The 26,383-nt window shown below is 63.8% G+C and overlaps 3 protein-coding genes across 3 annotated transcripts in view; 2 read left to right on the forward strand and 1 right to left on the reverse strand.

The window, feature by feature from the left end:
* The window catches only part of STK11 (serine/threonine kinase 11), a 28,184-nt gene extending 16,819 nt beyond the window's left edge, over window positions 1-11,365 (forward strand). Inside the window, exons 8-10 of the mRNA XM_032711929.1 lie at window positions 5,730-5,923; window positions 9,272-9,491; window positions 10,651-11,365. Coding sequence (XP_032567820.1) covers window positions 5,730-5,923; window positions 9,272-9,480 — 403 coding nt within the window. The 3' untranslated portion in view covers window positions 9,481-9,491; window positions 10,651-11,365. The remainder of the gene's footprint in view (window positions 1-5,729; window positions 5,924-9,271; window positions 9,492-10,650) is intronic.
* A 247-nt stretch (window positions 11,366-11,612) lies between these two features.
* Window positions 11,613-19,668, reverse strand: CBARP (CACN subunit beta associated regulatory protein). Its single transcript, XM_032711928.1, has 10 exons — window positions 19,182-19,668; window positions 16,965-17,036; window positions 16,214-16,359; window positions 16,056-16,117; window positions 15,647-15,812; window positions 15,395-15,569; window positions 15,039-15,191; window positions 14,494-14,701; window positions 14,199-14,382; window positions 11,613-13,893 (listed from the first exon to the last, which is right to left on the reverse strand). The coding sequence occupies exons 2-10, from the start codon at window positions 17,010-17,012 to the stop codon at window positions 12,720-12,722; spliced, it is 2,316 nt and encodes a 771-aa protein (XP_032567819.1). The 5' UTR covers window positions 17,013-17,036; window positions 19,182-19,668; the 3' UTR covers window positions 11,613-12,719.
* A 280-nt stretch (window positions 19,669-19,948) lies between these two features.
* ATP5F1D (ATP synthase F1 subunit delta) lies at window positions 19,949-22,929 on the forward strand. The gene is made up of 5 exons (XM_032711931.1): window positions 19,949-20,098; window positions 20,844-20,997; window positions 21,375-21,463; window positions 21,883-22,010; window positions 22,807-22,929. The coding sequence occupies exons 1-4, from the start codon at window positions 19,964-19,966 to the stop codon at window positions 22,003-22,005; spliced, it is 501 nt and encodes a 166-aa protein (XP_032567822.1). The 5' UTR covers window positions 19,949-19,963; the 3' UTR covers window positions 22,006-22,010; window positions 22,807-22,929.
* Window positions 22,930-26,383: the final 3,454 nt, after the last annotated feature.

The raw sequence follows: 26,383 nt of genomic DNA on the forward strand, positions 1-26,383 counted from the left end.
CCCCAGGGTGCTCTGACAGGGAGCAGAGGGGCTAGGGGAACAGGGCTGGGGGAGCAGGGCTTATAGAGCTACCCAGGCAGTTAATTAAACAGCCAGGCTGACTCCTTAATAGCTGCCAGGCCCCGTGCCTGGGCAGTTCCAGTGGCTCTGGGCAATGGTGGGTGCAGGCATTTGCCATTCAGGGCTGCCTTTCCCTGCACCAGTGGCCACAACCAGAGGGGATCAGCTTGCCATGCAGGCAAACCCATGCTTTGTCAGGAAACACTGGAAAGAAGCAGGAATTAAGTCTGTGGAGTCATCAGTAGGTCTTGAGCAAAGCACTAGAAGCACTTTCTTTCCTGTGGGTGCAGAGGCTGCCCCTGAGCTTGGGCACCGCCCTCGGTCCTCCTGGGTCACTGCTGGGTGTTTGAGCTGGTTCCCCAAGCCCAGGTACTCCATTTTATCCTCCTCCCCCGTGGCAGTGAGTTTCTGTGTCAGTGTTGCCCAGCTGGAAGCACAGAGGTGTCTCCAGAGACCCTGCCTGTAGCTAGAAAGCTGGAGAAACTGGAGCAGGGCTCTGGCACGGGGCAGCTGTGGAGCTCCCATGCTCCATGGGCACAGCTGCTGTGCCCAGGCTTCTCATCCCACAGCACTGAGAGGGGCTGAGGAAAGGCTCTACCTGCAAACCCAGGAGCATTTTGAAGGCTTAGGCTCTTATTAGTTTTGTGTGAGCTTAGCCAGTGCTTCTTAACAGGCTTTTCTCCCCTATTAGTAATTGCCTCCTTCCTCCTGCTGTGGCATCTAATAATTACATCAAGCACAGCAGAGCCTGCAGCCTTGGGCCTTGGATGTGTCTGTCCAGCTCCTTTTTGTGCTAAAGAATCCAGAGCTTGGTTCTCCTGCCTTTTCTTTAAATAGAAGCTTAGCCCTGATGCTTAACCTGACCCTGATTTTTTTGTAAATGGAACGCAGCAGTCAGGACAGCAGGCAGCCATTGGATGTTGTCAGAGGGTTTTGGGAAAGCATTTTAGTAAGAAGAGATTTGATTTCTAGAATCTTTAGATTTTGGAGCAGGGGAGGGAGTAAGTCATTAATGATTTTGGGTTTCTCTACACTCCTCCCCCAAAACCGTGTGCTGAGGCACAGGAACTAGACAGAAAAACATCAAGAGACTTCCCCAGGCTGCCCTGCTGGGATGGATCCCGGCTCAAAGCAGAATCACCCGGTGTCTTTCCGTGCTGCTGGAAGTCTCCTTTTATGTCTCTGAGCTGCTGTTCCTGGGGCCTGGCTCACACGGACAGTCGGGATCATCAAAGTGCTCTGAAAGCAGCAGGAACAGCCCCTGGGCCCCGGGCAGGGGTTTTGCTTTGGAGCCAAACGCTGCTGGGCTGGGCTGGTGTCAGGATGAGGGGAAGGGGAGTCCAAGGGAAGCATCACAGAGCGGGTGTCCTGCAGCCACAAAGCTGGTGCTCGGGGTCCATCCTCCCCTCACCTGCCATGAAGTGTGAGGGCTCCTGCAGTGGGATCAGGGGTAAATCCAGTGGCTCAGGGGCACTGAGGAAGCTGCAGGAGGCAGGGAAGGCAGCCAGGCTCCTGTTCCTGCCCAGCAGTGGTGATCCTGCCATTCCTCCCTTTATTCCTGTCAGCTATTCCAAATGCTTTTCCCCCTGAAGCAGCAGCCCTGGCTGAGGAATGCTGGAGGAAGAGTGCTGAGTTTCATCCCTGCCAGCTGCCTTCCTCCCTCCTCACTCCTGCAGCTGAACTTCTGCAGCAGACTCCTGTCCCTGCACTTCTGCTGGAGCAGGACAAAGCAAGATATACTGCTCTGCTCAACCCAGTTTGTGCAGGTCAGACCTGGAGTTGTAAATGGAAGTGAGTTAAACCTCTCCCAGCCCTGAATAGCACTGGAAGAGCCTGGAAACCTGCTCTCCTCGGAAGGATCCAGGTGGGATGATGTTCAGTGGGAAACTGATGCTCGTAGCTCACCTCTGGGAATATTTGGTGCTCCTGGGCTGGGAAGGGAAAGCTGCCAAGAGCCAGGGAGTTCCAACTTGCTCCTTTATGGATTATCCACCACCTCCCTTCTGCCCTGTGCTTTTGCTGAAGGGCTTCATGCTCATACACTGCATTTTGTAACTAATTCACTGACCTGCTGCAGCACTTAAAGTGATGAAGTGGATGCAGAATTCTACCTCTGTCCCTTGTTTCCAAGGCAACCATCTTCCCTTCCCTCTCCACAAGTGTCACACTTAATTTGTTCAGCTGTGGATCCGATTGCAGGAGTTCATGGCACGAGAGGGGAGGCACTTCCACCTTTTATTAGCCGAGGTGCAAATTAACCTGCTGGGCTGGGGTCTCCTCCTGCCCTCCTGGAGGCTGCTGTGCCACCTTCCCCAGCACTCCTGCTCTCTGCAGGGATTTGGAGAGTCACTCTGGGATGCTGTACTGTTCCAACCTGGGTGCTGAAACCTTGGAAATCTGTGTGTGGTGCCACTGGATGCTCCTTTGCGGGTGCTGACTGTGCTCTTGGACTCCTGTGCCTGCTTCTGAGGGAGGGAGAAGCATGTGGTGCCTTTCCCTGTGCCTTCCACAATTGCCTGTGAGGGGACTGAGTCAAACTGGACCCCTGTTATCTGCTGCTTATGGTGACAGTGACCTCCCAGTGAGCTCGAGGCCCCTGCCTGGCATCACAGGGGAGGTGGAGAATGGCTCCTCCCGACCCTGGCTGGCAGGGCAGGGATCTGCAGCTTGGCATCTGGTCTCAGACAGAATCACCCATGTACAAACCAAGCAAACTGTGAGTGTGTGACCCCAGTGGGAAGTGGATAGCTGGGAGTGTTGAAAAGCTGCAGCTGTGCTTACGGATTCTTCATTTAACCTTGCTCATGCCAGAACTTGAAAAGAGCAGAGAGAGGGCTTGTGATGGGAGATCTGAGCTTGGGAGCTGCAAACCAGACGGGCTCATTAAGCACTGGGCAACCCAGATTCCTCTTTTCCTTCGGCCCTTGACCCTTGCTGTGTTATCTCCCTGTGGCTGACAGCAGCTGTCTGGGCCCCACTGCTGCCTGGCAGGATCACAATTAACACTTGTGCCACTGCTGGCCAGGGCTTCTGAGCTTGCAGGTGCCTCAACGAGCTTGTGGAGTAGGAAGAAATAATCTCTTACTACTGCTGCCTTCACCCTGAAACGTTTCTTAGCCACTCCCAGCCCTTTGGAACAGAGACCAGAGAGGAATCTGCCTCTTCCAGGGGATGTTCTGGACAAGGGGTGCTTCCAAGATACCAGAAATCTTTTCTTCCCCCTCAGGGTTAAAGCAGCCACCACAAGCACCAGGTAACTGTGTGTGCCAGTGGAGTTGGCTCAGAAAACATCCCTGAAACTGGGAATAACTGGTGAGACAGGGCACTCCTCAGCAGGGCTCTGACCCAGCTGGTGTTTTGCCTTGGTGGTAAGGGCAGGGTGAAGAGGGGCTTTGTCTCATCGCCATCTCTGCCCAGGAGTTGCTGCTTTCTGGCTCAGGCAGTGACCAGTGGCTTCCCGAGGCAGATGAGGGTGTTGCTGGAGCCAGTGGTCCTCAGCTGAAAGGCAAATCTTCACTAACAACCTCCAGCACCAGTGCAGAAAGTGGAATGTCTGTCCCTGCTGGAAAATCCTTGCCAGGAAATACTCCGCTACTCTGCACAGAATTGCTCGAGGCTCCTTCCAAGAGGTCTTTGATTTTTCTTAGAACTTCAATGGATTTCTCTTCTCACTCTCTGTCCTCATTACCATATATGCATATGCAAGTGTTTGAAATCACCTCCCGGAGGATGGAAGCATAATGACTGGAGTACAGTGATTCAGGTTTCTGCTGCTAATAAAAACCTATTTTTACTCTCCTGGTAAGTAGGACAGGAGGGAAGAGTGAGGCAGAGCTGAAATACAGCAAAATAAAAACACCGGGTGCTGTAGACTTCCAGGCTTTTTCCCTTTAAAATTCTCCTCTTAGCAGCAGCCACTCTGGTCTCATTAGTCCTGGATATTCCCTTCTCCCGAGGTCTCTGGTGCTGAGTTTGGATCCCTCAAGCCCCAGTGCCCCTGGCAAAACCAGCTGGTGGCTGTTGGTTCCTCTGTCCCTGTGCTGATGATCCTTCCAGGCCGGATCAGCCCAGGCTGGATTTGCTGTCTTGGCAGTCACTTCCTCAGTGAGCACAGTGTCCCAAGGAAGGGAGGTGGATTGATCCCATTAGGAGTGCTGTGTTGCCACCCACGTCAGCAGGGAAGCCATCCATGGGATCTGTGAAGAGCCCTTGGCCACAATCCAGCTTTGCTGGTCCTGTTCCCTTCCTGCTGGTGGGGCAGCTGGCGTGGGCTTTGCTCAGCCCTGTAGTGCCACTTTGGGGACAGAGGTGACACTTGCCAGCTGAGATCTGCAGCAGTTCCCGTCCCTCTCCGCAAACTCCAGCTTCCTGCCTGCAAACAAGGCACTGCTGACTCCCAGAGCTGCAGCCTGGCTCCAAAACTCCAGCACTGCAGAGAAAACAGTTTAAAGATGCTGATTGTGAAGCAGTTTCTGGATAAGAGTTCCCCCCTCCCTTGAATCCTGCCTGATTTGTCCCAGTAGCTGCATTTCCATTTGTTTATCTCCTCACTCCGTGCTTTTGCTGATAGTTTTGTTAGAATCCCACTTTTTTTCAGGCTGACTGTCAAAGCAGTGTAAGAGTAGAACAAAATGATAATTACAGCTTGCGCAGGAGGTGCCTTCAGCCTGCCTTCCTGAAAGGAATTTGGAGCTGGGGTGATAAAAACCAGATGGCTCAGGTTGGTGAGAGCTCTTGGGCTGGCTCAGGCCCTCCTCTGTGGTTGGAGGCCAGGAGTTACTGGATGCCAGCTGTGGATTGGGAATCACTTATGTCCCATTGGGCGTGTGTGGGCTGGAGAGATGTGTTAGAGGTACCTGGGTCTGCAGGAACCTCTGCTCCCACCTGAGGTGCTCTCCACACTGAGAGGATTGCTGGGAGTGTGGAGGCCCCAGCAGCACTCCCAGGAAACTCTGGGTGCCCACGGGCAGCGCTGGGAGACACCCCAGAGACAGTCTGGAGTCAGAGCCCTGCTCTGGGAGTACGATGAAAACCTGAGAGGTTTATCCCATCTGGCTCTGGGATGCTGCTGGGAAGCAGCCTGCTGGATTCCTGATCTGATTAAGAACAGCTTTCGGAGCCGATATCCTTTCCTGGCCAGATGGGCTTTGGTGGTGATAGGAGTCCCTTGAGACAGAGGGGGATAAAAAGATAAAGTAGAAACGTTTCTGCTGTGGCCTTGGTGCAAACTGGCTTTTAGAGGAAACTGCTGCAGTAACTGCCCCTCTCCTCAGACTGGGATCCTGCAAACTGGTGTCTATTGGGCTGGATCAGCCTCAGCTTCAGGATAGGAGAAGTTTCTCCTGTCCTGCTTGCTTGGACGACAGAACTCAGGAGCTCCAGCAGCTCTGCTGATGTGTTTTGACTTACAGGTAGTTTGGGCTGGAGTTGGTGATGGAGAGAACATTCCTGAGCTATGTGTCCAGGCCCTGAGCTGCCCCCTGTGCCTGTCCCCCTGTCCCACCCCAGTGTGTCCCACAGCAGACTCCAGCACTGGCTCCTGGGCAGAGCTGTTCCTCCTCACCTGCCAGAGCACATCCCTGTCGGTACTGGGGTGGGATGGGGCCGCCTCGGTGTGGGGGCTCCTGTGTGCCCGTGCCCTGACCCAACTGTGCCCTGGGCTCTTGCAGCTGGTTTCGGAAGAAACACGCTCAGGCAGAGGCGCTGGTGCCGATCCCGCCCAGCCCCGAGACCAAGGACCGGTGGAGGAGCATGACGGCGGTGCCTTACCTGGAGGATCTGCATGGCTACAACGAGGAGGAGGACGAGGACTTGTATGACATTGAAGATGATATCATCTACACTCAGGACTTCACAGTACCAGGTAGGGCAGAAGTGGTTGGGGTGGGTTTTTTTGTCCGTTTAGAGCTGTTTGGGAAAGGCCTCAGGGTCTGAATAGTCCTTTTGGCAGAGGAGGAGACTGTTGGTTAGGGAGTGGTGTGAGTGAGCCCTGGTGCTCTGGGTGCCTTGGTCCTTGATCTGATCAACCAGGATGCCCCTCCCTGTATTATCCCTGTGCCAGCTTCCTCCCTTCTCCCAGGAACAGCTGCTGCTGGACCCTGCTGTTCAGCACAGTTAATTGTTAGGGCCAGTTTTGCTGGAATGAGTTATTTGGGAGCAGAGCCCTGAAGTGACTCTCTGTTCAGGGTACATGGCACACGGGGGTGTCCCCTGCACACCAGGAGCCTGGTCCCAGCCTGGCCTGTCCAGGGCTCCCCAACTCTGTGTCTGTCTGGAGGGTTTGTGTGGTTTGCAGAGGTGGGGGAGCTGCAGAGGCAATAAAGGTGAATTTTTTCACCCATGTGTTCCTGCAGGATCCCTTTGAGCCTGCTCAGTGTTGTATCTCTAACAGTGATGCCGTGTTAAGATATAAATTAAAACCCCCTTGTGCATGAGGGATCAGTTCAGCTGTGGCTCTGCTGGGCAGCAAGAGCAGGAGTGTGAGTGACTCATAGGTGGGGGTGGGTGCTGGGTTTGGGGGGGAAGAGGGAACCTCATTAAATCCTGTGTTCTTCAGAGGAAGAAGGGGCTTTGAGAAAGTGCTTTCATTTTTAAAGGGTTATTTAAAGATTTATGCAGCTCTGTGGGGAGATGTAAATGTTCCAAGCCCCTGGTTCAATCGGTGTTAAACATCCCATCCCAGGGAAGTGCTGAGGAGAGGATGGAGGAGAGGATGGCTGTGGCCTGAAGGCAGGATCCTTGTATGCAGTGAAGGGATGTGAATGTCCTGCTCTTTGTGCAGTGAAGGGATGTGAATGTCCTGCTCGGTGCTTTTGTGCTGCCTCTCAGATTTGGAGGCCGAGCTCTGCTCTTTCCTCCCCTACATTAACCCCTCCTCTGCCCCAGCCCTGTTCTGCAGCGCCTGCTCCTGGGATTTTCAGTCTGAGGCTGGGCAATGCAGCCAGGACTGGAGTTTTTTAAACCAAGCCTGGTGCTCGGGAAGGTGTGTTCCTGGCTGCTCTGGTGCCTGCGTGCTCGCTCTGACAAACAGCGACTCAAAACCTCTTCGTGGTGTTATTTTGAAACCTTTTTTGGTGCCTGAATGAGCTGGATGCAGAGCCATTAAGAATGTGAGGGGTGGCAGGGATGAGCAGCCACGTTCCCGGTGCCTCTCTCAGCCCTCCCTTTATTTATTTTATTTTTAGCCTGCCCGTGGTGAGGGTGAGGTGGGCAGGAGCTGCTCGGGCAGACGCAGCGCTGGGTCAGCGGCTTCCGCGGGGGCAGCAGCAGTTGCCAAGACTTCAGCCCATGCTGAATTTTTATTTTCATTAATTTGAACGTCAGCAACTGTCATTGGTGAAGGAGGTAAAATTAGCTCACGATTCACCTCCCTCCTTGGTATCCATAATAGACTCCCGGGACTGTGCTTTTGAAGCAGGGAAGGAGGGGAGGAGGGAAGAGTCACACAAAAGACAAATGAGCTGTTTGGATAGATTCTTTTTTCCCTCCCCAGTCAGAAATGTTAATTGACTTGGCCCGAGCTCAGCCGAGGGAGGGGAAGTGTTCAGCTTGGCTCTGAATGGGGTTGTTTGAGGCTCTGCAGACGTGCTGGTGGGATGCAGAGATGGGAGGAAAAACCCAGAGCTCTGGGGAGTTGCTGCAGCCTGACCCCTGTGAGCTGCTTACCCTGAGCCCTTGGGGGGCTCTGGGGCCAGCGTGTCCCCCTCTTCTAGAGCTTGGACCCCTTGGCCCTTTCCAGCCATCACCCCTCTGGAGGGATCAGGTGATGGTGGGATCAATAGTGGGGTGTGAGCTCTGTTCTCCTGCCGTGCCAGCCACTGCCACAGCGTGTCTGAGGCTCTGACACACACTCAGGGCACCCCCTCTGTCCCCGGGGGGGCTGAGGCACCCCCATCACCTCAGTCCCTTGTGGTGAGCCTGGCCAGGAGCTGTGCTGCTCGGGGGTGCTGGGTTGGACCCCCCTGGGAGCACAGTGAGTGCCACCGGCTCTGGCAGTGCCAGGGTTGGGTGCCCAAAGCCAGTCCCTGTCCCTTCCCGTGGCAGGAGCACTCAGGTAAGTGCCACAAGCCAGTGACTGGGAGCTGTGGCAGCACTCAGAGCCATTGGAAGGGGTATGGGGGCAGATCCAGAGGGAATTGATGGCACCTGTGACCCAGGATCCTCTCCCCCCTCCCTCCCTGTTTCTGGAGGACCTGCAGCAGTGCCAGCGGGGATGTGTCGAGGCACAGGGGTCCGAGCTGGACCCCCGCTGTGCCCCCCAGAGCAGAAGTGTCTGTCCCACCCCCTGAGCCCCCCCAGCTCCGAGCAGTGGGGTGATGGTTGGCGCAAGCGGAGCTGACGTCCCGCCCGGCCTTGGCGGAGAAAGGATTGAGCATCCTTTAAAGAAAATTATACATAATCGTCTTACAGCCTTCGCTTCCACTCAAACCTCTGAGTCATAACTGAAGGGCCCTGGAGCGTGACGTTCCTGCTGGAAGGAAATTGCCTCGGCTGGATCCGGTGGGGGGGAGCCCGACAGAGCCTCTCCTGAGCCCCGCGTGGGGCTGGGGCTGCACCAGCATCCTGGGGGGAGCACCCGGGGTGCTCCGGGGCCACATCCCTGCGTCACTCCCTGGCTGGAGGGAGGTGACCCGAGCCCCGGCTGTGGCAGCGGGAGATGCCTCTGGAAATGGCTCTTCACCTGCTCTGCTGAGTCACAGGGAGCAGAGGAGGCAGAGGGGCTGATGTGAAGCCCCCACCCCATCGGGGTGTCCCCTCAAGGGATGGTGACACACCCGAGCCCTGGCCCTGCCAGAGGGGGCTGCACTGCCCCATTCTGCAAACACACCCAGCCCCTGGGCACCCCAGAGTCAGTGCCTGGGGCTGGGATCCGCACCCCCCTCTGCTCCCCAGAGCAGCTGGGCTGCTCCCTGGGAGTCCAGGGGGGCTCAGAGACAGCCCGGGGGGACACACCGTCCTTGTGGTGCTGTGCCCGTGTGCTGGGAGCCACCAGCTGCTGTGTGCTGGGGGAATGAGGGTCAGACCAGTCCCCGGGGGAAGGAGGGAGGGAGATGCAGTCTCAGGCTCCCAGCCTTGCACATCCCCTGTTCGGGATCCCTCTCCTGTGCTCCTCGAGGGCGCAGGAACAGGCTCAGGTTTCCCACAGGAACAAGGTCCCTCCCGGGCGCTGGGAAGGCTCTGCCCACCCCTCACTGTGCCCGTTCCCTTGCAGGACAGGTGCCTGAGGAGGAGGCCGGGCAGAACGGGCAGAGCCGTGGCAAGGGGCTGCCCAAGGCCGTGTGCATGAACGGGACGGAGCCGGGGCAGCTGAGCACCAGGGCCAAGGGCGAGCGCCGGGCCAGCGCCTCCTCCAACCCCTCCCGCAAGGCCTGCTCTGCCAGCAGCAAGATCCGCAAGCTCTCCACCTGCAAACAGCAGTGAGCTCTGCCCAGGTACCACGGGGGGACCGGGGGGGGCTGCCCGAGGAAGGGGGGACACCCAAGTCTGCCCCAGCTGTGGGCAGCGGGAGGGAGCTTGGGGGTGTTTTGTAATCTGGGTCCTGAGCATCCCCCTGGAAGGGTCCCTGGCACCAAACCTGTGGTGTTGGGGGGTGCAGAGCCCAGTGGGGACCCCTGCTCTGCCTACCTGGCTCTGCTCTATTACCCCTTGCAGGGTGTTGCCCCATCAGGTGAGAGCTGCTGTCGTGACCCCTCTGCCCTGCTGGGCTGCAGCTGGGCTGTGGTGACACCCCTTTTCCTTGGCACTGGCACCCCCTGCTCCGCTCCTGCCCTCACCACCCTCCTGGATTTTGGGAGCACAGAGGAGCTGGGCTGCAGTGGGATGCTGAGCACTGGGGTGTCCCCAGAGAGGCCCCCATGGGACCTGCCCCTGGCCCGGGAGGTGTCTGTGTCACCCATGGCCAGGCCACTGCTTGCCCAAGCCCCTTCCCCTCCCCTCCCTGCTTCCCCCCCTCCTTCCGGCTCCTTCTTCCCCGGCTCCAAGCCCTGTCCCCTCCTTCCCACCCCTCATTCATAACGGAGCCAGCAGTGACTCATGTTCAGCCTCATCCGCCCCCGGCCTCATGCTCGTCACGGCGCTGCTGGGGCTGAGCTCTGTTATCTCCTGGATCACGACCAGCTTTGTGGTGTGAAAAAAGCCCGAAATAAAAGCTGGATCCTCCCCCTGCAGCTGTCAGGGGCCGTGGCAGCTCCATCTTTAATTCATGGGGGCAGTGAGTCACCTGTGCAGGGAGTCGGGACGGGATGGGGCTCCCTGGACCTGCTGCTCCTCCCAGCCTGGGGGCTCCAGGATGCTGCTGGAAGGGGAGGGTCCATGGGAAGGAAGGGAATGCTCCCCTCCTTGGCATAAAGGACATTCCTTGGTGTCATTTTCCCCTTGGGGTTTTTCTCCTCGGCTGAGGGACCAGATGTGTGTGAGCCCCACCAACCCTCCAGGGACAGCACAGGGACCCCAGGCCCCTCTCCTCCATCCCAGGGTGCTGGCAGAAGCCCTGGTGCAGGGTGTGACCTGCTGGCCGTCGGGAGCAGAGCCTGCACCCCAAATTGGGCACCCCCTGCCCTCCCTCACCCCTCCTCTCTGTTCTCCCCACAGCACCCCCGGGCCCGGGCCTGCGCCCCCCCCTCCTTGCCCCAGCTCTGCCTCTCTCCTGGGACTGGACTGTGCTTGCGATCCAAAAAGAAACCAGAGGAAACCAACCAAGGCCCCCCTTCCCTCCCTGCGCCCCCGCTCCGGCAGCGCCAGCCCTGGGGCCGTGTGCCCGGACCCCCCGGACACCTGGGAGTTGAACTTTGTGGCTGCCAGGACGCTGCCCCCCCAATCACTCTTTGCCAATCAAGACACTGATTCTGTTTTTAATTTTGCGATGGGAAGGTGGGATGGGGGGGTCGGGGGGGTGGGACCCCCCCCCCGCCGGGCCCCCCCGGCCGTGTAGAGTCGTGCAAAGCCATTGCCGTGCACTTTATGTTTTAGACTACTGTTATATATTATATATTTTCCTCTTTTTTTTTTTTTTTTTGTTTTGTTTATATTTGCGGTATATTTAGAGATTCCTACACATCGTGATGTGTTAAAATAAACCAGATGAGGAAAAAACCCAGGTATTAAGACAAAGCAGAACTCTGTTACACCTGCATGCTGCACGGGGGCTCGGAAGGGAACAGGGCCTGGGAAGGGCTCAGGGCTTGGAAGGGATCAAGGTCTGGGAAGGGCTCAGGGCTTGGAAGGGCTCAGAAGGGATCGGGGCACTGGCAGCCACTTGGCTCCTTTTTTTTCTCTCTCTCTTTTTTTTTTCCTTTTTTTTTTTTTTTTAAAGAAAAATAAAGTGAAAACAGCAGGTGGGTTTCATGTCCTTCCTCCTGCAGCAGGCGGGGTGGGGGCCACAACCAGCCCCTCTGCTTCCTTTTCGTTTTGGGAGGGCACAGCCCCCCCAGGCAGACTCTGCTCTCGTGGGGTGATGCCAGGCCTGGAGCCCCCCGGCCCCGACTCCCCCCACCCTGCGGGCACCATCCCGAGAGGCAAAAGGTAAGAAACAAGCTCAGAGATGTCACAGTCGGTTGGTTTTGTTTTTTCTCCTTTGTTTATAGACTTAAAAACGCGGGGTTGATGGAGGGAGGGCTTTGGGCAGAGCCTGCGCAGAGGGAAGGGGGGACCCGGCCTCTACTCACATGCAATGGGGTCTGGGGGCCCCTGCCTGTCCCCTCCCCTGCTGCCGAGTCCCAGGGGCCACAGCTGGGGCTGGGGTGAGGATTTTTTCTCTTTTTTTTCCCTCCATCCTTTGAAACACAAATAAAACCCCAGTAAAAGCAAACCCCACCTCGGAGCAGCAGCCACCTCTGTAAAAATCAATAAATATCCTCCGGGCGCCTCGGGCCCCCGCTGAGCCCCCGGGGCGTGGGAGACATGGGGGTCACCCACAGCGTGCACTGGGGACCCCATGCTCTGCTCTCACCCTGTACCCCCACCTGGGCAGCCCCCACCCCTCCAGGGGGCATTTATGGGGCACCCAGGGCCGGTCCTGCCCAGCCCAGGCTGCCACTGCAGGACCCCCGGCTCAGCCCCCTGCCCCAGACCCTCCGCTTCCAGTTTAGATCCCAGGCTCCCTGCAGAACTGGGGGGACTGTGGGATTGAGGAGGTGACTCCCCCCTCCCCAAACTACCCCCCCTGCCAGGGTGGCACCGCAGCATCCCCAGTGGGGAACACCCAGCTCTGGCCCCTTCCTGGCGGGCACGTTCCCGGCCGGAGGAGAGGCTTATTGCTTGTAAAACCCCGGAGAGAGGGGAGAGCGGAGCTGGCTCGGGGCTCTGCCGGGAGCTCAGTGGGGTGGGGGGTTCAGCAAAGTCCCCCGGCACTGACCCCCGGCCAACGCTCGGCTCCTTCTCTGCGCCCCGACCCCCGGGGCACCCCCAGCCCGAGCCCTCTCCTGGCACCTCGCTCCCGGGAGCCAGGGGGCTCGGCCACCCCACGCTACCGGACCCCCGCAGTGGGGGGTACAGCCAGGGGACCCCACGTGCCCTCCTGGCCTTCCCAGGCCGGGACACCCTTCCCGCAGGGCACCGGGCACCGGGCTGGTCCCCACGCCGGCAGCAGGAGGGGATGGAGCCCCGAACCCTAGTGGGGACCAAGTCCCCCCGTGCCAGGGTCTCTCCCCCTCGTGCTGGGCCTAGACCGGGCTGTGGTCGGGGGGGGCATCACTGGCCGCCACGGCCACCGCGGGCTCGGGGGTCTCCCCCGCTCTCCTCAGGTGCCCATAGAGCCGCTCCTCCAGGCCACCGGTGATCTTGTCCATCAGCTCCGAGCCAGAGCCAAGCCCCAGGCACCTCCCGGGACCGGGGCAGTCGTCGTCCTCAGGGGGCTCGGAGCCAGCCTTGGGCTCGGGGGCCGCCTCGCCGGGCTCCTCCACAATCACTTGGATCTCCGGGTCGGGCAGTGCCGGGGCAGGAGGGACCCCATCGGCCGCCTCGGCCGCCTCCTCGTCGCCGGCGCTGACGATGCGGGGCAGGGGGCTGTGGAACCGGGCGTCCAGGGGGTAGTTGGCGCTGTCGCCGCGGCGCAGGGGCGTCCGGTGCCGCTCCAGCGCCGGGTACCGCACGCCGGGGTCGCTGAACTGCTTGGCGTGCTGCCACTGCTTGCGCAGGTGGGTGCGGGAGCGGTGCTTCCCCCGCAGCGGCGACTCGTCGAACTGGGGGTCGTGGCGCACGAAGGCGTTGAACAGCGCGTCCGTCTTCTCGTCGATGCTGTAATCCCGCCGGGGCGGCGCCTCCCGCCCCGGGAACATCTGCCCGTACGGCGACCAGGCCAGGGGGCTGTGGGGACGGAGGTGTCCCCCACCCGCTGCGCCCAGGGCCGTGCTCCCCCCCTCTTCCTCCTCCTCTTCTTCCTCCTCCTCCTCCTCCGGCTCCCGGCCCTCAAAGCTCTCGAAGATGGTTCCTTTCCGCCCAGCGCTGGTGAAGCAAATGCGCTTCTCGGAGGCCGTCTGGTCCTTGGGGGGCCCCTCCTCGCCCCCCCGGCTCGGCGCCTCGATGGAGGCGTAGCCACTGTCCATCTGCAGCAGCTTGCGGGTGCCGGGCTCCGACTCCTCCGTCTTGGACCGACCCCAGAACTTCTCCTCGGGCCCTTCGGCCTCGTCCAGGGAGGAGGAGGGGCAGGGGGCCCCGCCGGCAGAGGAGACGCTGTCCCCGCCGTCGCTGCGCACGGAGTCCTGGTCGTTGCTGCGCTCGGAGGCCGCGTACAGCTCCAGCGAGGCGCGCAGGCTCCAGATGTCGTGGTAGGCGCTGGGCTGCTCGGGGCCGCCGGCCTCGCTGGGGCTGCCCGCGCCCCCCTCGCCCGGCTCTAGCCTGTGGGCACCACCCCCGTGTCACGGCAGGGGCAGGACGGTCCCGGCCGGCAGCGGGCAGGGAACGTGCCAGCCTGGCACCTGCAGGCTCCGCAGTGATGCCGTGGTGCCACCCCATGCTGTCCCCACCACCCTGCCCGTGCCCCATCCCATCCTCCCCATCACCAGCTCCCCCTAGACCCGGTTGCCCCACCAAAGCCTCACAAAGGTGGGAGCCCCCCACGCCCAGGGCAGCACAGGGTCCCACGGTGCCTTCCCGGTGCCCGGCTCACCCATCCCCATCCCCTCTTATCTACTGAAAAATACCTGCCGAGAGAGGGTGGGGGGCTGGCGGGGGAGGGCAGGAAGGGGCCCCCCGCGGGGTGGAAGGCCACGTCGTCGGTGTGGGCGATGTACTGGATGATGTCGGTCTGGTGGGGGTCCCGGTCCTCCTGGTCCATGCTCTCGCTGGCCGCCCGCTGCCGCTGGAACTGCCGGCGCTTGGGGGACCCTGGGGGACACAGGGCAGGGCTGGGGGGACAGCCCCGTCTGGCACCACGAGCCCCCTGCCCACATGTGCCCACCCACCCCACACGGCCCTGCGGGGCCCCCTTGCCCCCACCTCTGGTGTCCAGGCTGGACGCCCGCTGGGTGCTCTCCAGCTTCCACTTCTTGATCCTGAAGTAGGGGCTGGCCCCATCCAGGCTGGCGTGGCGGCGCAGGCGGGTGAAGAACTGCAGGACGGGGCCCTGGGGGGGGGTCGGAGGGGGCTCCCCGGGGCTGGCACTGCCCACCCCAGCTGCCTTCCCGCTCCTGGGGGCTGCTGCAAACTGGGGGGGGGTGGAGGGGCCGTGAGTGCCCGCTCAGCCCCACTCACGGCCCCCCTGACCCCCCCGTATCCCGCTCAGCTCCTTTGTCCGCTCTGCCGAGCTGGGCTGCAGCAGATGCACAGAAGTCCTCCGGGGCAAGGATGGGGTGGGGGGGCAGAGCCTGTTTCTAGTTGGATGCCCACATCTCTCCCCAGAGCCCTGGCACAGAGTGGGGGGGCAGGGCCGGGATCTGGGGGAGCAGGGAGGGAGCAGGAAAGAACCATTGGGTCTGCACAGGCTGCCAAGGCTGGGGAGCCCCTTCCCCTGCCTGGTTCCAGCCCCCCACCACAGCACTCACCGAAGGGCCCTCCCCGGAGTCGGAGGAGGCAGCCGGGCTGGCCTCAGTGAAGCTGGTGTCCACGGTGGAGTTGTAGGTGTCCCCGGGCAGGGCAGAGCTGGGGCCCACGGCATGGCTGGGGAGCACCGGCTGGGGCAGGGCCCCTGTGGGGCGCTGCAAGGCAGAGCCTGCTCAGGGGGTCTGCACAATGGTGGGGACCAGGAGGAGCCCCTGCATCCCAGGACCCCCCCTCTCCACCTCCAGCAGTGCCCTGAGACTCCCACCCCGAGTCCAGTGGTGCCTCCTTGGTGTGCTGCAGGATGCCCGGACCCCTGGCCCCCCGTGTGCCAGCAGTACCCAGGGCACCGGGGGCTCACCTGGAAGATGGCAAGGCCGGGCTTGGGCGGGGGCAGGCGGGGGGTCATGGCCAGGCTGTTCTCGCTGGACTCGCACTCGTGGATGGTGACAATCTTGAGGGCGGGTGGCGGGAGGTGCAGGTGGGTCAGGCGGGCGTTCTTCAGGTGGTGGAAGTCCCCCTCTGTCAGCGTGTACCTGTGGGAGGGCTGGGTCACAAGGGGCAGCCCCAGCCAGCCCAGGGTCCCCCAGAGCTCCCCAGTCCTGAGCTTCACCTCCTCCCCTTCTCCTGGGTCTTCTTGCTCTGGTCAAAGAGTGCAGCCTCATTGAAGGAGACGCGGCGGGCGGTGGAGGAGCTGGAGGACAGGAACCGCTCGCTCTCCGCATCCCGGTAGCTGGAGGACGACAGGCACTCGGGGTCCTCCACTTTGACAGTGATATCTGTGGGGAAGGGGGTCAGCCACCAGCTCCTCCCCACTGTGGGGCACCCCAGATTCCCCAGCTGGGGCGTAACAAACTTGCTGCACTCGTGGCCTCGATGCCAGCCCAGAATTCCCTGCTCCCGGCTGCCAGTCCCACTCCACAGCAAGGAATGGACGATGGAGGGCTCAAGGGCTGCCTTACTCCCACTCCTGGAGCTGGGGGTGCTGCTGGGGGGGCTGGCAGGTCACTGTGGGCACTCACCCTGCGCTGGCTGCGAGTCATCCAGGTAAGTGGTGTTGGTTTTTTCAGGGTCATCGCTGGCTCTGCGGGGAGAGGAGGGTCAGCGGTGCCCATGCCAGCCCTCCTACCCCTCTCGCAGTGCCACACCCCTCGGGGACAGCGGCGTCCCCCGTGCCCACCTGGAGTGCCGGCGGTCGGCCTCGCAGCAGCGCCGGCAGATGATCAGGATGCCCGAGAGCAGGACCAGGGTGCCCCCGATGAAGATGGAGAGCAGGGCGAGGAGCAGCACGTACCCATCCTGGGGGGACACCTCGCCGGGCACCGCCTGCCCGGGGCCGAGGGGCTGAGCTGGGGGGGACGCGCCGGGGGACCCCGGCCCAGCCCAAAGCTGCCCCCGGCCCAGTACAAAGCTGCCCCCGCCGCGCTGACGCCAGCGCCGCTCCCCAGAGCCGCTGAGCCCCCCCCGCGCCGCCCCCGGGCCCTGCCTGCACCAAGGCAACGGCAGCCGGGGGGGCTGAGCCGCCCGCGGCCCCCGCGCCGAGCGGGAGTGGGGACGGGGACGGGGACGGGGACGGGGATGGGGATGGGGACAGGACCCCCAGTCCTGCCCCACCACAGCGCTCAGGGCTCCCAGCCCCCAGCCGGGGGAAAGGCGCTGATCCGGCGGCAGCCCCCAGACCCCCCAGCACCCAGAGCATCCCGGGGGTGTGCAGGGCACAGAGAGGTGTCACCCACCCCCAGGACTGGCAGAGCAGGGGATGACAGTGGGGCTGCTGCCCGTCCCCCCGGGCACAGAGCGCAGCCCCACGGCAGACACGAGAACCCCACAGCTCCCAACGCGCATCCCCCCTCCCGCGGGACCCCGAGGCCGGCGGCGTGGGCAGGGGCAGGCAGGGGCTGCAAGGGCAGGCAGGGACAGGCAGGACTCACCGTGGCGCTCTCGGTCGCGTTGTCCCAGGGTGTTGGGTCATCGCTCATGGTCCGTCCCGGCCTGAGCGTGTCCTGGTGCGGGGGGAGAGAGAGGGAGGCACCGGCCGGGGTGGCGGGGCCGGGCCGGGGGCGGCGGCGGCGGCTCCTGCCCCGGCCCCTGCCCGGCACCGCGGTGCGGAGCTGCCGGGAGGGACCGGGAGGGAGGGACCGGGATGGAGAGATGGAGGGAGGGATGGAGGGAGGGACCGCGATGAAGGGATGAAGGGAGGGTGTGCTCAGAGGGAGGATGAAGGGATGGAGGGTGTGGTCAGGAGAGAAACAGGGATGGAGGGATGGGGAGGAGGGGGCAGGACCGCTGCCCCTCCCCGGGGAGCCCCTCGCCCCCGCGGGCCGCGGCCACCCCGCACCCGGCCCCCGGACTCGCGTGGGCACGGCCCCCGGAGAGCGGCCGCGGTCCCCACGCCCGGCTGGGGCCGGAGACCCCAAACGGTGGCTGGTGCCGGTGGTCAGAGCCGGCCCGGGGGGGCTGTCCCTGCCCCGGTTCCGGGGTGACACCGCGCCGCCGTCCCCAGGGAGCCGAGGGGCCAAACGCGGCCCCAGCCCCGCCGCCGGAGGGGTCGGCGCTGCCCGGAGACCCCCGCCCGCGGGAGCCCGGAGCGAGCCGCGCTGGGGGCAGCGGCAGGGACGGGGGGCAGGTGGCCGCCCCACAGCTCGTGGCGTGGGTGTCGCCGGAGAGCGACGGGTGACGTTCGTGAGTCATCCCGAGAGCGGCTCCGTCACCGGGCGGTCCGCGCGGGGGGGACACCGAGGGGCCGGGGGGGACGGGCCGAGCTCCCGAGCAGCGAGAGCCACCGGGGCAGGGGTCCCACACCCCTCCGCGGCATCGGCCCCGCGGCCTTTGGGCACCCTGCGGGGACCTCGTCACCCTCCCCCGTGTTCGGGGGGGCCCTTCCCGGGGGCTGCCGAGCTCCAGCTCCTGCTGCGGGTCCGTGTGTCCCCTCCGTGCGTCCCCTCCGTGCATCCCCGGGCTGCTGGAGGGGTTGAGACTGAGCCGGGTGGGCGACGCTGCTGTCGGGGACCCCCAGAATGGGCAGGGGTGGGTGATGCTGATGTTGGAGAGCCCCGGAGCAGGCAGAGGTGGGCGCTTGGAAACCGCTCAGAATTAGGTCAGTGAAAAATGTGAATGGAGCCCGTGAAGGGGTGGGGACTGTCACTCGTGGGGACAGCACAGCGGTGGCCGTGTCGCAGCCGGCAGCGAGGGATGGTGATTGCCGGGGCCAGCCCTGGCACTGGACATCGGGGGCTTAGCGGGATATCTCCCGGGGCAGAGACACTCCCCCCGCCCACACCGGCTCCCGGTGCATCTCAGGCATCTCCGAGCTGGTGTGATGCAGCACGGGGTGAGGGGACCCACCCCGTGGCGCCCCGGACACGATAAGGCGGGGGTCCCTCCACCGACCCCAGTATGCCGGGGGTGTGGGGGGACCCCGGGCGAGAGGCTGCGGCTCCACGCGGGATGGGGGCCCGACGGGAGGGATCCTTGCCGGGCACCCTCAGGCCCGAGGCGGGGGGCGCGGGGGGCCGGGGGGAGCTGGAAGAATGTCCCTCCTGTTCCCCATCATGGAGGAATCCCGTCTCCATGGCGACCCGGCAGGAACAGGACGGCCATTGTCTGGAGGAGGGGGCCGGTCCCGGGGCTGTCCTCCCGCGGGGGGACCCGGGGCGGGACCCGGGGCCGCCGGTGGTGTCCAGGGCGGGGGCTCGGGGCCGGGGGACCCCGGTGATGCCGCGCCCACGCACGTGGAAGGGGGTGCGGGGGGCGTGTCGGGGCTGTGCCCCACGCGTGTGTGCGACCCACGGGGCCCGGTTGGGCCGGGGCTGGGCTGCGGGCGGGGGGGGACCCGCTCTGTCCCCCTGGGTGCATCCCCCCGCCCCAGCCCGGTGACGGGGATGCAGGCAGGGATGCGGGATGCAAATACGGATGCGGAATGGGATGCAGGCAGGGATGCAGGTAGGGATGTAGAGAAGGGATGGAGGCAGGGATGCGGGATGCAGGCAGGGCTGTGGGGCAGGGACGCGGGATGTAGGCAGGGATGCAGGCAGGGCTGGTGACAGGGCTGGTGACAGCGAGGCAGGAGCGCCGGGGACCTCCTCGGCCGGGCTGGCTCCGTGTGTCGCGATAGGGGCTGTCGCGAGGCGGCGGAGCCAGACACTCACCTACAACCGAGATCGGGGCTCCATCGCCGCCGCTGCGCTCGGTGCGGCGGGGCGGCCCCGGGATTTATGAATGAACCGGAGCCGCCCCCGCGCGGCGCGGGCGTCACGTGGGGACAGGGGCTGCCCCAGCCCTGCCTGTACCCCTGCCTGTACCCCTGCCTGCCCCACAGCCCTGCCTGCACCCCTGCCTCCACCTGTCCCACCTGTCCCCCTCTCTGCCTGTACTCCTGCCTGCCCCACAGCCCTGTCCATACCCCTGCCTGTACCACCTCTGCCTGTACTCCTACCTACACCAGCCCTGCCTGTACCAGCCCAGCCTGCACCCCTGCGTGACCCCCTGCCGGTCCCAGCTCTGCCCGCACTCCTGCCTGTACGCCTGTCTGCACCTCAGCCTGCACCCCTGCCTGTACCACCCTGCCTGTACCCCTGCCTGTACCCTGCCTGTACCAGCGCTGCCTGCCCCCCTGCCTGCCCAAGCTCTGCCTGTACCTCTACCTGTCCCACCTCCCTGCCTGCATCCCTCTCCCACCTCCCTGCCTCCATCCCCGCCCCAGAGCCCTCGCGGCCGGGCCGGGCCCGGGGGTGCGGCGGCCCCTCGGTGCGGGGGCGGAGCGGGGCCGGACCCCCCGGCACCGCGACACCCGGCGGGGCTGGGACTACAACTCCCATGAGACCCTGCGGTGCCGGGTGACGCCTTCTGCGCCTGGCGGCGCGCGGGGCAGGCCGGGAGCTGTGGTCCGGCGCCGTCCCGGCCTGCCCCGCGCCGCGCCGCCGCCGCCGCCATGGCCGCGATGTTCCGCGCCCGCCGCCTGCTCCGCCTCGCCCGCCCCGCGCTGCTGCCGCCGCCCGCCCGCGGCTACGCCGAGCCCGCCGCGGGCCCCGCCGCCATGGCCTTCACCTTCGCCTCGCCCACGCAGGTACGCCCGGCCCGGCCCCCGTGTCTCCGCCGCCGCCCCGCCCGGTGCCCGCGGTGGGCTCGGGGCGGGCGGGACGCGGCCGGTGCCGCCGCCCCCGTGGGGCTGTCGGTGCCCGGGGCCGGGGCGAGAGCGGGGCCTGGGGCGCTGCGGCCCCCGCGGCCCGGCCGGGCTGTCCCCGGGCTGACCTTGGCCCTGACCTCGGGCCGTCCCCGCCGCGGCGCTCCCGGGGCCGGCCCGGGGCCGCTCCTGCTCCCGCTCCTCCCGGAGCGGGACGCGGCCGGGCCGCCCCCGCCGTGCCCGGGCCTGCGGGGGCGGCGGGGCCGGCGCTGTCCCCGGGGCAGGGCGCGGGCACAGGGACAGGGACAGCCGGGCCGCGTGGGCCGCAGCGGGGACACCGGCTCAGGGCTCCCCACGCGCTTCCCAGGCTGCTCCCGGCTGTGCCGGCGCCTCTCGCCCACTCCCGACTCCGTGTCTGTGTGTGCCCCGGGAGCTGGGAACGCATCCCCGCTCCCCGTGCCAGGACCCCTCCTCTGGAACCCGGCCCTGCTCCCTGCTGTGCAGGTGTAGCCTGTCCTGGGCACACCTGGGCGTGCTGAACCTGTCAGGAACCGGGCTGTTCCCTTGGGATGGAGCTGGGATGCTCCCTCTGGATGGAGCCGGCTGCCCACTGCATCCCTGGGCTCTTCCCTGCCACTCTCCATCCCCCCATTCCTGATGACTGTTTTCCTGTGTCCTCCCCGTCCAGGTGTTCTACAACGGTGCCAACGTGAAGCAGGTGGACGTGCCCACGCTGACTGGCTCCTTTGGGATCCTGGCATCCCACGTCCCCACGCTGCAGGTGCTCCGGCCAGGCGTGGTCACAGTCTATGCCGAGGACGGGACGGCCACCAAGTACTTCGGTGAGCGAGGCAGGAGGAGCTGGGGAGGAAAGGTGTGTGTGGGGATGGTGTTCTCAGTGCTTTCACAAGGGAGGCTCTGCCCAGCCACGTGTGCCCTGCTGCACTTCCAGGGATTTCTGCTTTCCCAGCCCTGCCAGGGGATGCTGGAAGCTGCCCTGGGAGCTGGGGTTCTGTGGGCTGGGGTTGGGTCTTGGTTCTGCTCAGGCTCTCTGGGAACATACCTTGCTCCGGCTTCCCTTGGGGTGGGAACTGAGGCCCTGAATATTGGGAGCGTGACAGGAGGGTGCTAAGGATTTGTTTTGGGGAAGGGATGGTGGAGGTGCCAGGGATGAGCCCCTCTGGCAGCCCTGGCTGACCCTCCCCTCTGTGCCTCGCAGTGAGCAGCGGCTCCGTCACCGTCAACGCCGACTCCACGGTGCAGGTGCTGGCGGAGGAGGCAGTGACCATGGACATGCTGGACCTGGCTGTGAGTACCCCGAGCCCGGGGGGGCTCCCTGGGGGGCTTTGTCCCCTGCTTCTCTACTCTGGTTGGCTCAGGAGCTTCCCCTGCCCAGACCAGGAGCTGTGCCTGCACCCCCATCACCCAGATCAAAGGCTCAGGGCTCCAGGGAGTGGGAACTGTGCAGTCATTCACCTTCTCCAGGCTATTCTTGCCTGTCAGACAGACACTGACCTCGTCCCCATCCCCTCTTGGGCTCCAGAAAGAGCTTTTCCCTGCTGATAAGGTGTCTGGGACCAGCACAGCTGTGTTGGCTGCTCCACAGGGCCCCAGGTCAGCATCTGTGTGGTCAACAACTGCAGTGGGAGGGAGGGGGTGACTCGGGGGCTGTAGGATTGTCCTGTGGTGGTCTCCCGATGACACATTCCTTGTGCCCCTCTGTTCAGACTGCGAAATCCAACCTGGAGAAGGCCGTGTCAGAAGTGGCTGCAGCATCTGATGAAGCTGCTAAAGCAGAAGCTCAGATTAAGGTAGAAGCCAACGAAGCCCTGGTGAAGGCTCTGGAGTGATTGAGGTGAGGGTCACCTGGGGCCTGGCTGAGTGTCCAGACCTGCTTCTGGGGATGAGTCCTGTGGGACTGCTGGGGTGGGCAAGGGGTGGTGCCTGGCTTCTGGGGAGCAGTGACTCTGCAGCTGTCCCTTGCTGGGGTCAGGCCTCAGCTCTGGGGGGGCTTATGGGGGTCCTCAGACCAGAGCTGACCCAGGGCTACCAGGTGGCAACAGGGCCCAGGGCCAGGCCGGGCTGTGCCCGGTTCAGCCCTGACACTGTGGGGTTCAGCCCCAATGCCAGGACAGGCTGGGAGCTGCTGTCACTGCCAGGGCCTCACTGGTGCCCCAGGTCCCCCCAGGACTGGCAGTGCTCACGGGCAGCTCGGGGGCAAGCAGGGGGTGCCTGGGCAGTGGCCTCTGCCCTGCCTGGCCTCTGTCACACACACTCCCACTAAGACAAACAGCTTCAGTCCCGGGGGAGGTGAAGCCAAGCTCTTACCTCATGGCCCCTTTTCCCTCTGCCCTGCTCAGACTGTGCCTCCTCCCTCCCATTCCCACGTGCTGGCAGTTGGGGACTCTGCAGCAGCGTGTGCTGTGCCGGGGGTGAGTCACTGAGAGCCTCCGTGAGCCCCGAGCACAGCAGGGCACCGGCTCCCACTATCTCCTCATCTCTGCTCCGGGTGCTCTTTGGTCCCGGGGAGACTCTGGCTCCTGTTTACTCTCAGCAGTTGAGCAGCTGGAGCAGGGCCAAGCCCCAGGGTCGGGATCCACGGCCCGGCCAAGCCCCCCCTCAGTAACCCAACCCTGCTTTGTGCATTGCAGGAATCCCACCGTGGGTGCAGAACTCCCAGCCTGTCCCTGTCCTGCTCCCCAGCTGCACAGATGGAGTGGGGTAAATGGAGGTGGAGAAAACGTTCTCATCAATTAAAAGGAAATGCAACCCCCTCTCGTGGCACGTCACCTTCTTCCCGCGCAACGATTGCAGCAGAGCTGGGATCAACTCCCGGCTCCTGCCCCAGGCTGGGGGGCAGATGCACCCAGGGAAGGTGTCACCAGCGCTGCCCTGGGGATCAGCTGGGCATTCCCGGGGCAGATCTTCCCGCACGAGGCTCATTGGGCAGGTTTATAACCCCCTCCTGGTGCTCCAGCCACCTCCACCTCCATTAATCACCTGGACAGCAGGATTATGGCAGCACAGGAGGAGTACAGGTCTGTTCCAGAGCTGTCCTGTCCTGGTTCCCTGCCCCACCACTGGCTCTGCCTCCCGGCTCCGGCGCCGCAGGAATCCCCGTTGGCCGGACTGCTCCAGCACGGTGCTGCTCACAGCTGGGCAGCAGCTGCCGGGCTCTGCCCCATCCCCTGCTGCTGCTGGCACACGGAGCAGGGAGAGCTCCCCCTGCCCCCAGAGATGGGCTCGCTGCAGAGGGAAGCAGATGCCGTGCGTGGTGGGAATCTTTCCTGCTGGGGGCGGCTGTGACTCTGCTGCAGTCGTGGCTCACCCGGGGCTCGCTTGGACACAGCCCTGTCTGGGGAGGCTGCCTGGGACTCAGCACAGCCCGGGGAAGGCAGGAGGGGCTCTTCCCAGCCCCAGAGCTGCTGGGAAGGGACGTGTTTGAGTGAGGGGATGGCTCTGCCTGTGCCAGGCACCGGGGATGCACATCCTGCCCACGGCACCAGATGCTGCCAGGCCCCTCACTCGGTGCCTCCCTCCCCACGCCCTCCCAGAGGGATTTTGGGTTCCCTCTGCTGTGCAGAGCTGCCACGCTCTAATCCCCTTTTCCCTGCCGTGTTCCAGCCCGGGAAGGTGTGTTTGCTGCCTGTGTGGGCAGCAGCTCAGGGGAGGTCACTGCTCCAGGGAGGTCACTGCTCCGGCCTCCCGCGGGCCCCGTGCGGCTCCCGCGGCTCCCTCCCGGAGTGGGGCACGGCTATTTTCGGTGCTGCCACCCAGGATGTAATCTTGGCTGCCTCCTCACCGCCACCTCCTCCCCCTCCTCTTGCTCGCTCTGTCTTTCTCTCCCCCCCCTTCACAAGTGATCAAAAATAGAGCCCGTGGTGTTAAATTTCTCACTCTGTGGCTTATTAAAAGCCTCCGAGTGCCTGACGCGGAGCCTATTTGAAGCTCAGCCGACTTCCAGCTCCTGAGCTGCTCCAGTGCCTTTTCCCCTTCCCCTCTCATTCCCTTTCTTCTTTTTCTTCAAAGGTCAGACGTTGTACCGAGCATGAGCAAATCCTCCGAGTCGAGGCTGTGCTAATTAAAACACCTCGGGAATAACGGGGGGCCGGCCGGCTCCGCTCCCTCTCCCGCTGCCCCTCTCTGTCCCCGGCTGCTATTTCGGCTGCGTGAGCCTCCCCCGGCACACGCAGCCCTGCTGACGGAAGGTGGCTGCCTTGGGTTTTTCATCTAATGGAAGAGCGTTGGCGAGGCCGGGAAGCTGGGGAAACGGCCAGCTGCTATTTTTAGGATGGGAAAAAAGTGTCTCCGTCAGCGTCCTCTCACCAGCTCTTCCCACTGCCTTCCGCCAGCGCCGGGGGGGGACGGGGGGGCCGAGGAATCCAGCCCTGCCCCTCACAGGGTGCCCTTGGCTGGGAGCTCCACGGCCTGACGGCTGCTGGGACTTGTAGGCTGCGTCTAGGGGGAGCAGTGAGGGCACCTCCAGTTCTTCCACGTCCAGAGACCCTGGAGACAGTGCCCCCCTCTCTGTCCCGGGATGGGGCCTTTCCTGCCCTCGTGGGTGCAGGGAAAGGGCTTTGTCCTGAGCCAGGACTAGAGCAGCCCTGGCTGGCAATGTCACAGCCCTGCTCGCCATGAGCTGCACTTTGGGGGTACAGGGCCACGTGTGGGTGATTTGCTGAGCTCGTCTGCACTCCCAGCCCAGCCCACTCCCTGCAGGGACCTTCTGCTGCAGCCTCGGCTCCGAGCCCCTCACCTGCCTCTGGCCCTTCCCCTCCCTGCTCGTTATCTGGCTCTGCTGAGCCTCGTTCTCCTCCCCTGGCTCCTGCTGCCCACGCTGGAGCCGCCATCAGTCGCGTCCCGCTGGATGCCACAAAAATGGGCTGACTGGGGGCAGGAGATGTGCAGCTGTGGCTGCACCGGAGGCAAAGCCCTTCCCTGCTCCTGGCTCGCTGTGCTGGCACTGCGGGGATGAACCCTGCCAGGGGGCAGGGAAGGGGGAGGCAGCTCCACAGTGTGGACCAGGATGTGATTCAGTGGGTGAATCTCCCTCCTCTCTCCCCGAAACCGGCCTGGACTGGGGAGATGGTGGCACTGGCCTGGCATTTGGCGGTCCCTGGATTGCTGGCACCTGCCCTTGGGCACCACAGCCTCTGTTCACAGCTGGGCAAAAGGCCTTTCTCCACTTCTTTTTGGGGTGATGGGTGCTGGGGTAACTCTGCCTTTGGGTCCCTGTCTCTGCTGGGGGCATGCAGGGTTGGGAGCATCTGCACAGTGCAGTAGAGTTATTCCCAGGAGCCTGGGGTCTGTTTGGCTCCGGCTCTGGGCAGGGCAGTGGGTGTGAGAGGGAAGAGCTCCCCTGACCGTGGTGGGAGTGGGCAGGGGGCCGGCATTGCCCCCCTCCTCCTCCCCTTCCACCCAGGGCTCTCGCCCGTGACTCGCATGCTCTGCTGCCAGATGGAGGGTGGGGAGCGGGGCCGGGAGCGCTCGGAAAGTGAAGCATCACGGATTCTGCCGGCGGCGTCGCTTCTCCGGGGGATGATTTCCGAGACGGGCCGGGCTCTGCCGGGCCAAATCTCCCGGTGCTGAGGGCCCTCCCTGCGCTCGGCCGCGTGGCATTTCCCCGTCCCACCCAGTCCCGAATGCAGGCGAAAGGTTCCAGCTCTCCTCTCTCTGCAGGAAAAACAACCCCAAACCCCACCGCAGCCCCAGGACGCCCCGCTCCCGCCGGGCTGACTCATCCCGCAGAGCCGCCCCTTTCCCTGCCCAAACCTCGGCACTTGGGATCCTGCCTGGCCCCACTTGGGATCCTGCCTGACCCTGCTGCTGCCTCGCCCCCTCAGCGCCCAGTCTGCAACATTAGGGTGGGGGTACAGGGGCCACCCCCACCCCTCACATTGCCAGGGGGCTGCGGGAATTGGCAGCAGCCCCCACACAGCCCTCCAGCAGTGTGGGGACCCCCAGGGCAGCTCCTTTCCTGTCCCTGCCCAGGTGCAGATCCAGCCCTCTCCCTCCCCCGGGCCTGTGGGTGCTGCCCACGGCCCTGGCATGGGAAGGTCAGTGGAGGCTCCACACGCTGCCAGCACAGCCCGGCGTGTCCTTGGGCCACGCTGCCCTTGGGCGGCTCGAAGGCCGAATCCTCGCAGCTTCCTTCGGGTGGGGGGGGTTGCTGTAATGATTAACCCACCCATGTTAATCGTTCCGGCCGGCAGCCTTTTTCCTCTGGGT

The sequence above is a fragment of the Chiroxiphia lanceolata genome, chromosome 27 (assembly GCF_009829145.1).
Source record: "Chiroxiphia lanceolata isolate bChiLan1 chromosome 27, bChiLan1.pri, whole genome shotgun sequence".
NCBI lineage: Eukaryota > Metazoa > Chordata > Aves > Passeriformes > Pipridae > Chiroxiphia > Chiroxiphia lanceolata.

Excerpts from the sequence above, each read along its gene's own strand:
- CBARP (XM_032711928.1), bottom strand. The coding sequence starts at position 17,012 with ATGAGCGATGACCCAACACCCTGGGACAACGCGACCGAGAGCGCCACG. Across the intron at positions 15,813-16,055 it reads TGACTCGCAGCCAGCGCAGG|ATATCACTGTCAAAGTGGAG; the intron begins GTGAGTGCCCAC and ends CCTTCCCCACAG. Across the intron at positions 14,383-14,493 it reads GTCCAGCCTGGACACCAGAG|GGTCCCCCAAGCGCCGGCAG; the intron begins GTGGGGGCAAGG and ends TGTGTCCCCCAG.
- ATP5F1D (XM_032711931.1), top strand. The coding sequence starts at position 19,964 with ATGGCCGCGATGTTCCGCGCCCGCCGCCTGCTCCGCCTCGCCCGCCCC. Across the intron at positions 20,099-20,843 it reads CCTTCGCCTCGCCCACGCAG|GTGTTCTACAACGGTGCCAA; the intron begins GTACGCCCGGCC and ends CTCCCCGTCCAG. Across the intron at positions 21,464-21,882 it reads TGGACATGCTGGACCTGGCT|ACTGCGAAATCCAACCTGGA; the intron begins GTGAGTACCCCG and ends CCCTCTGTTCAG.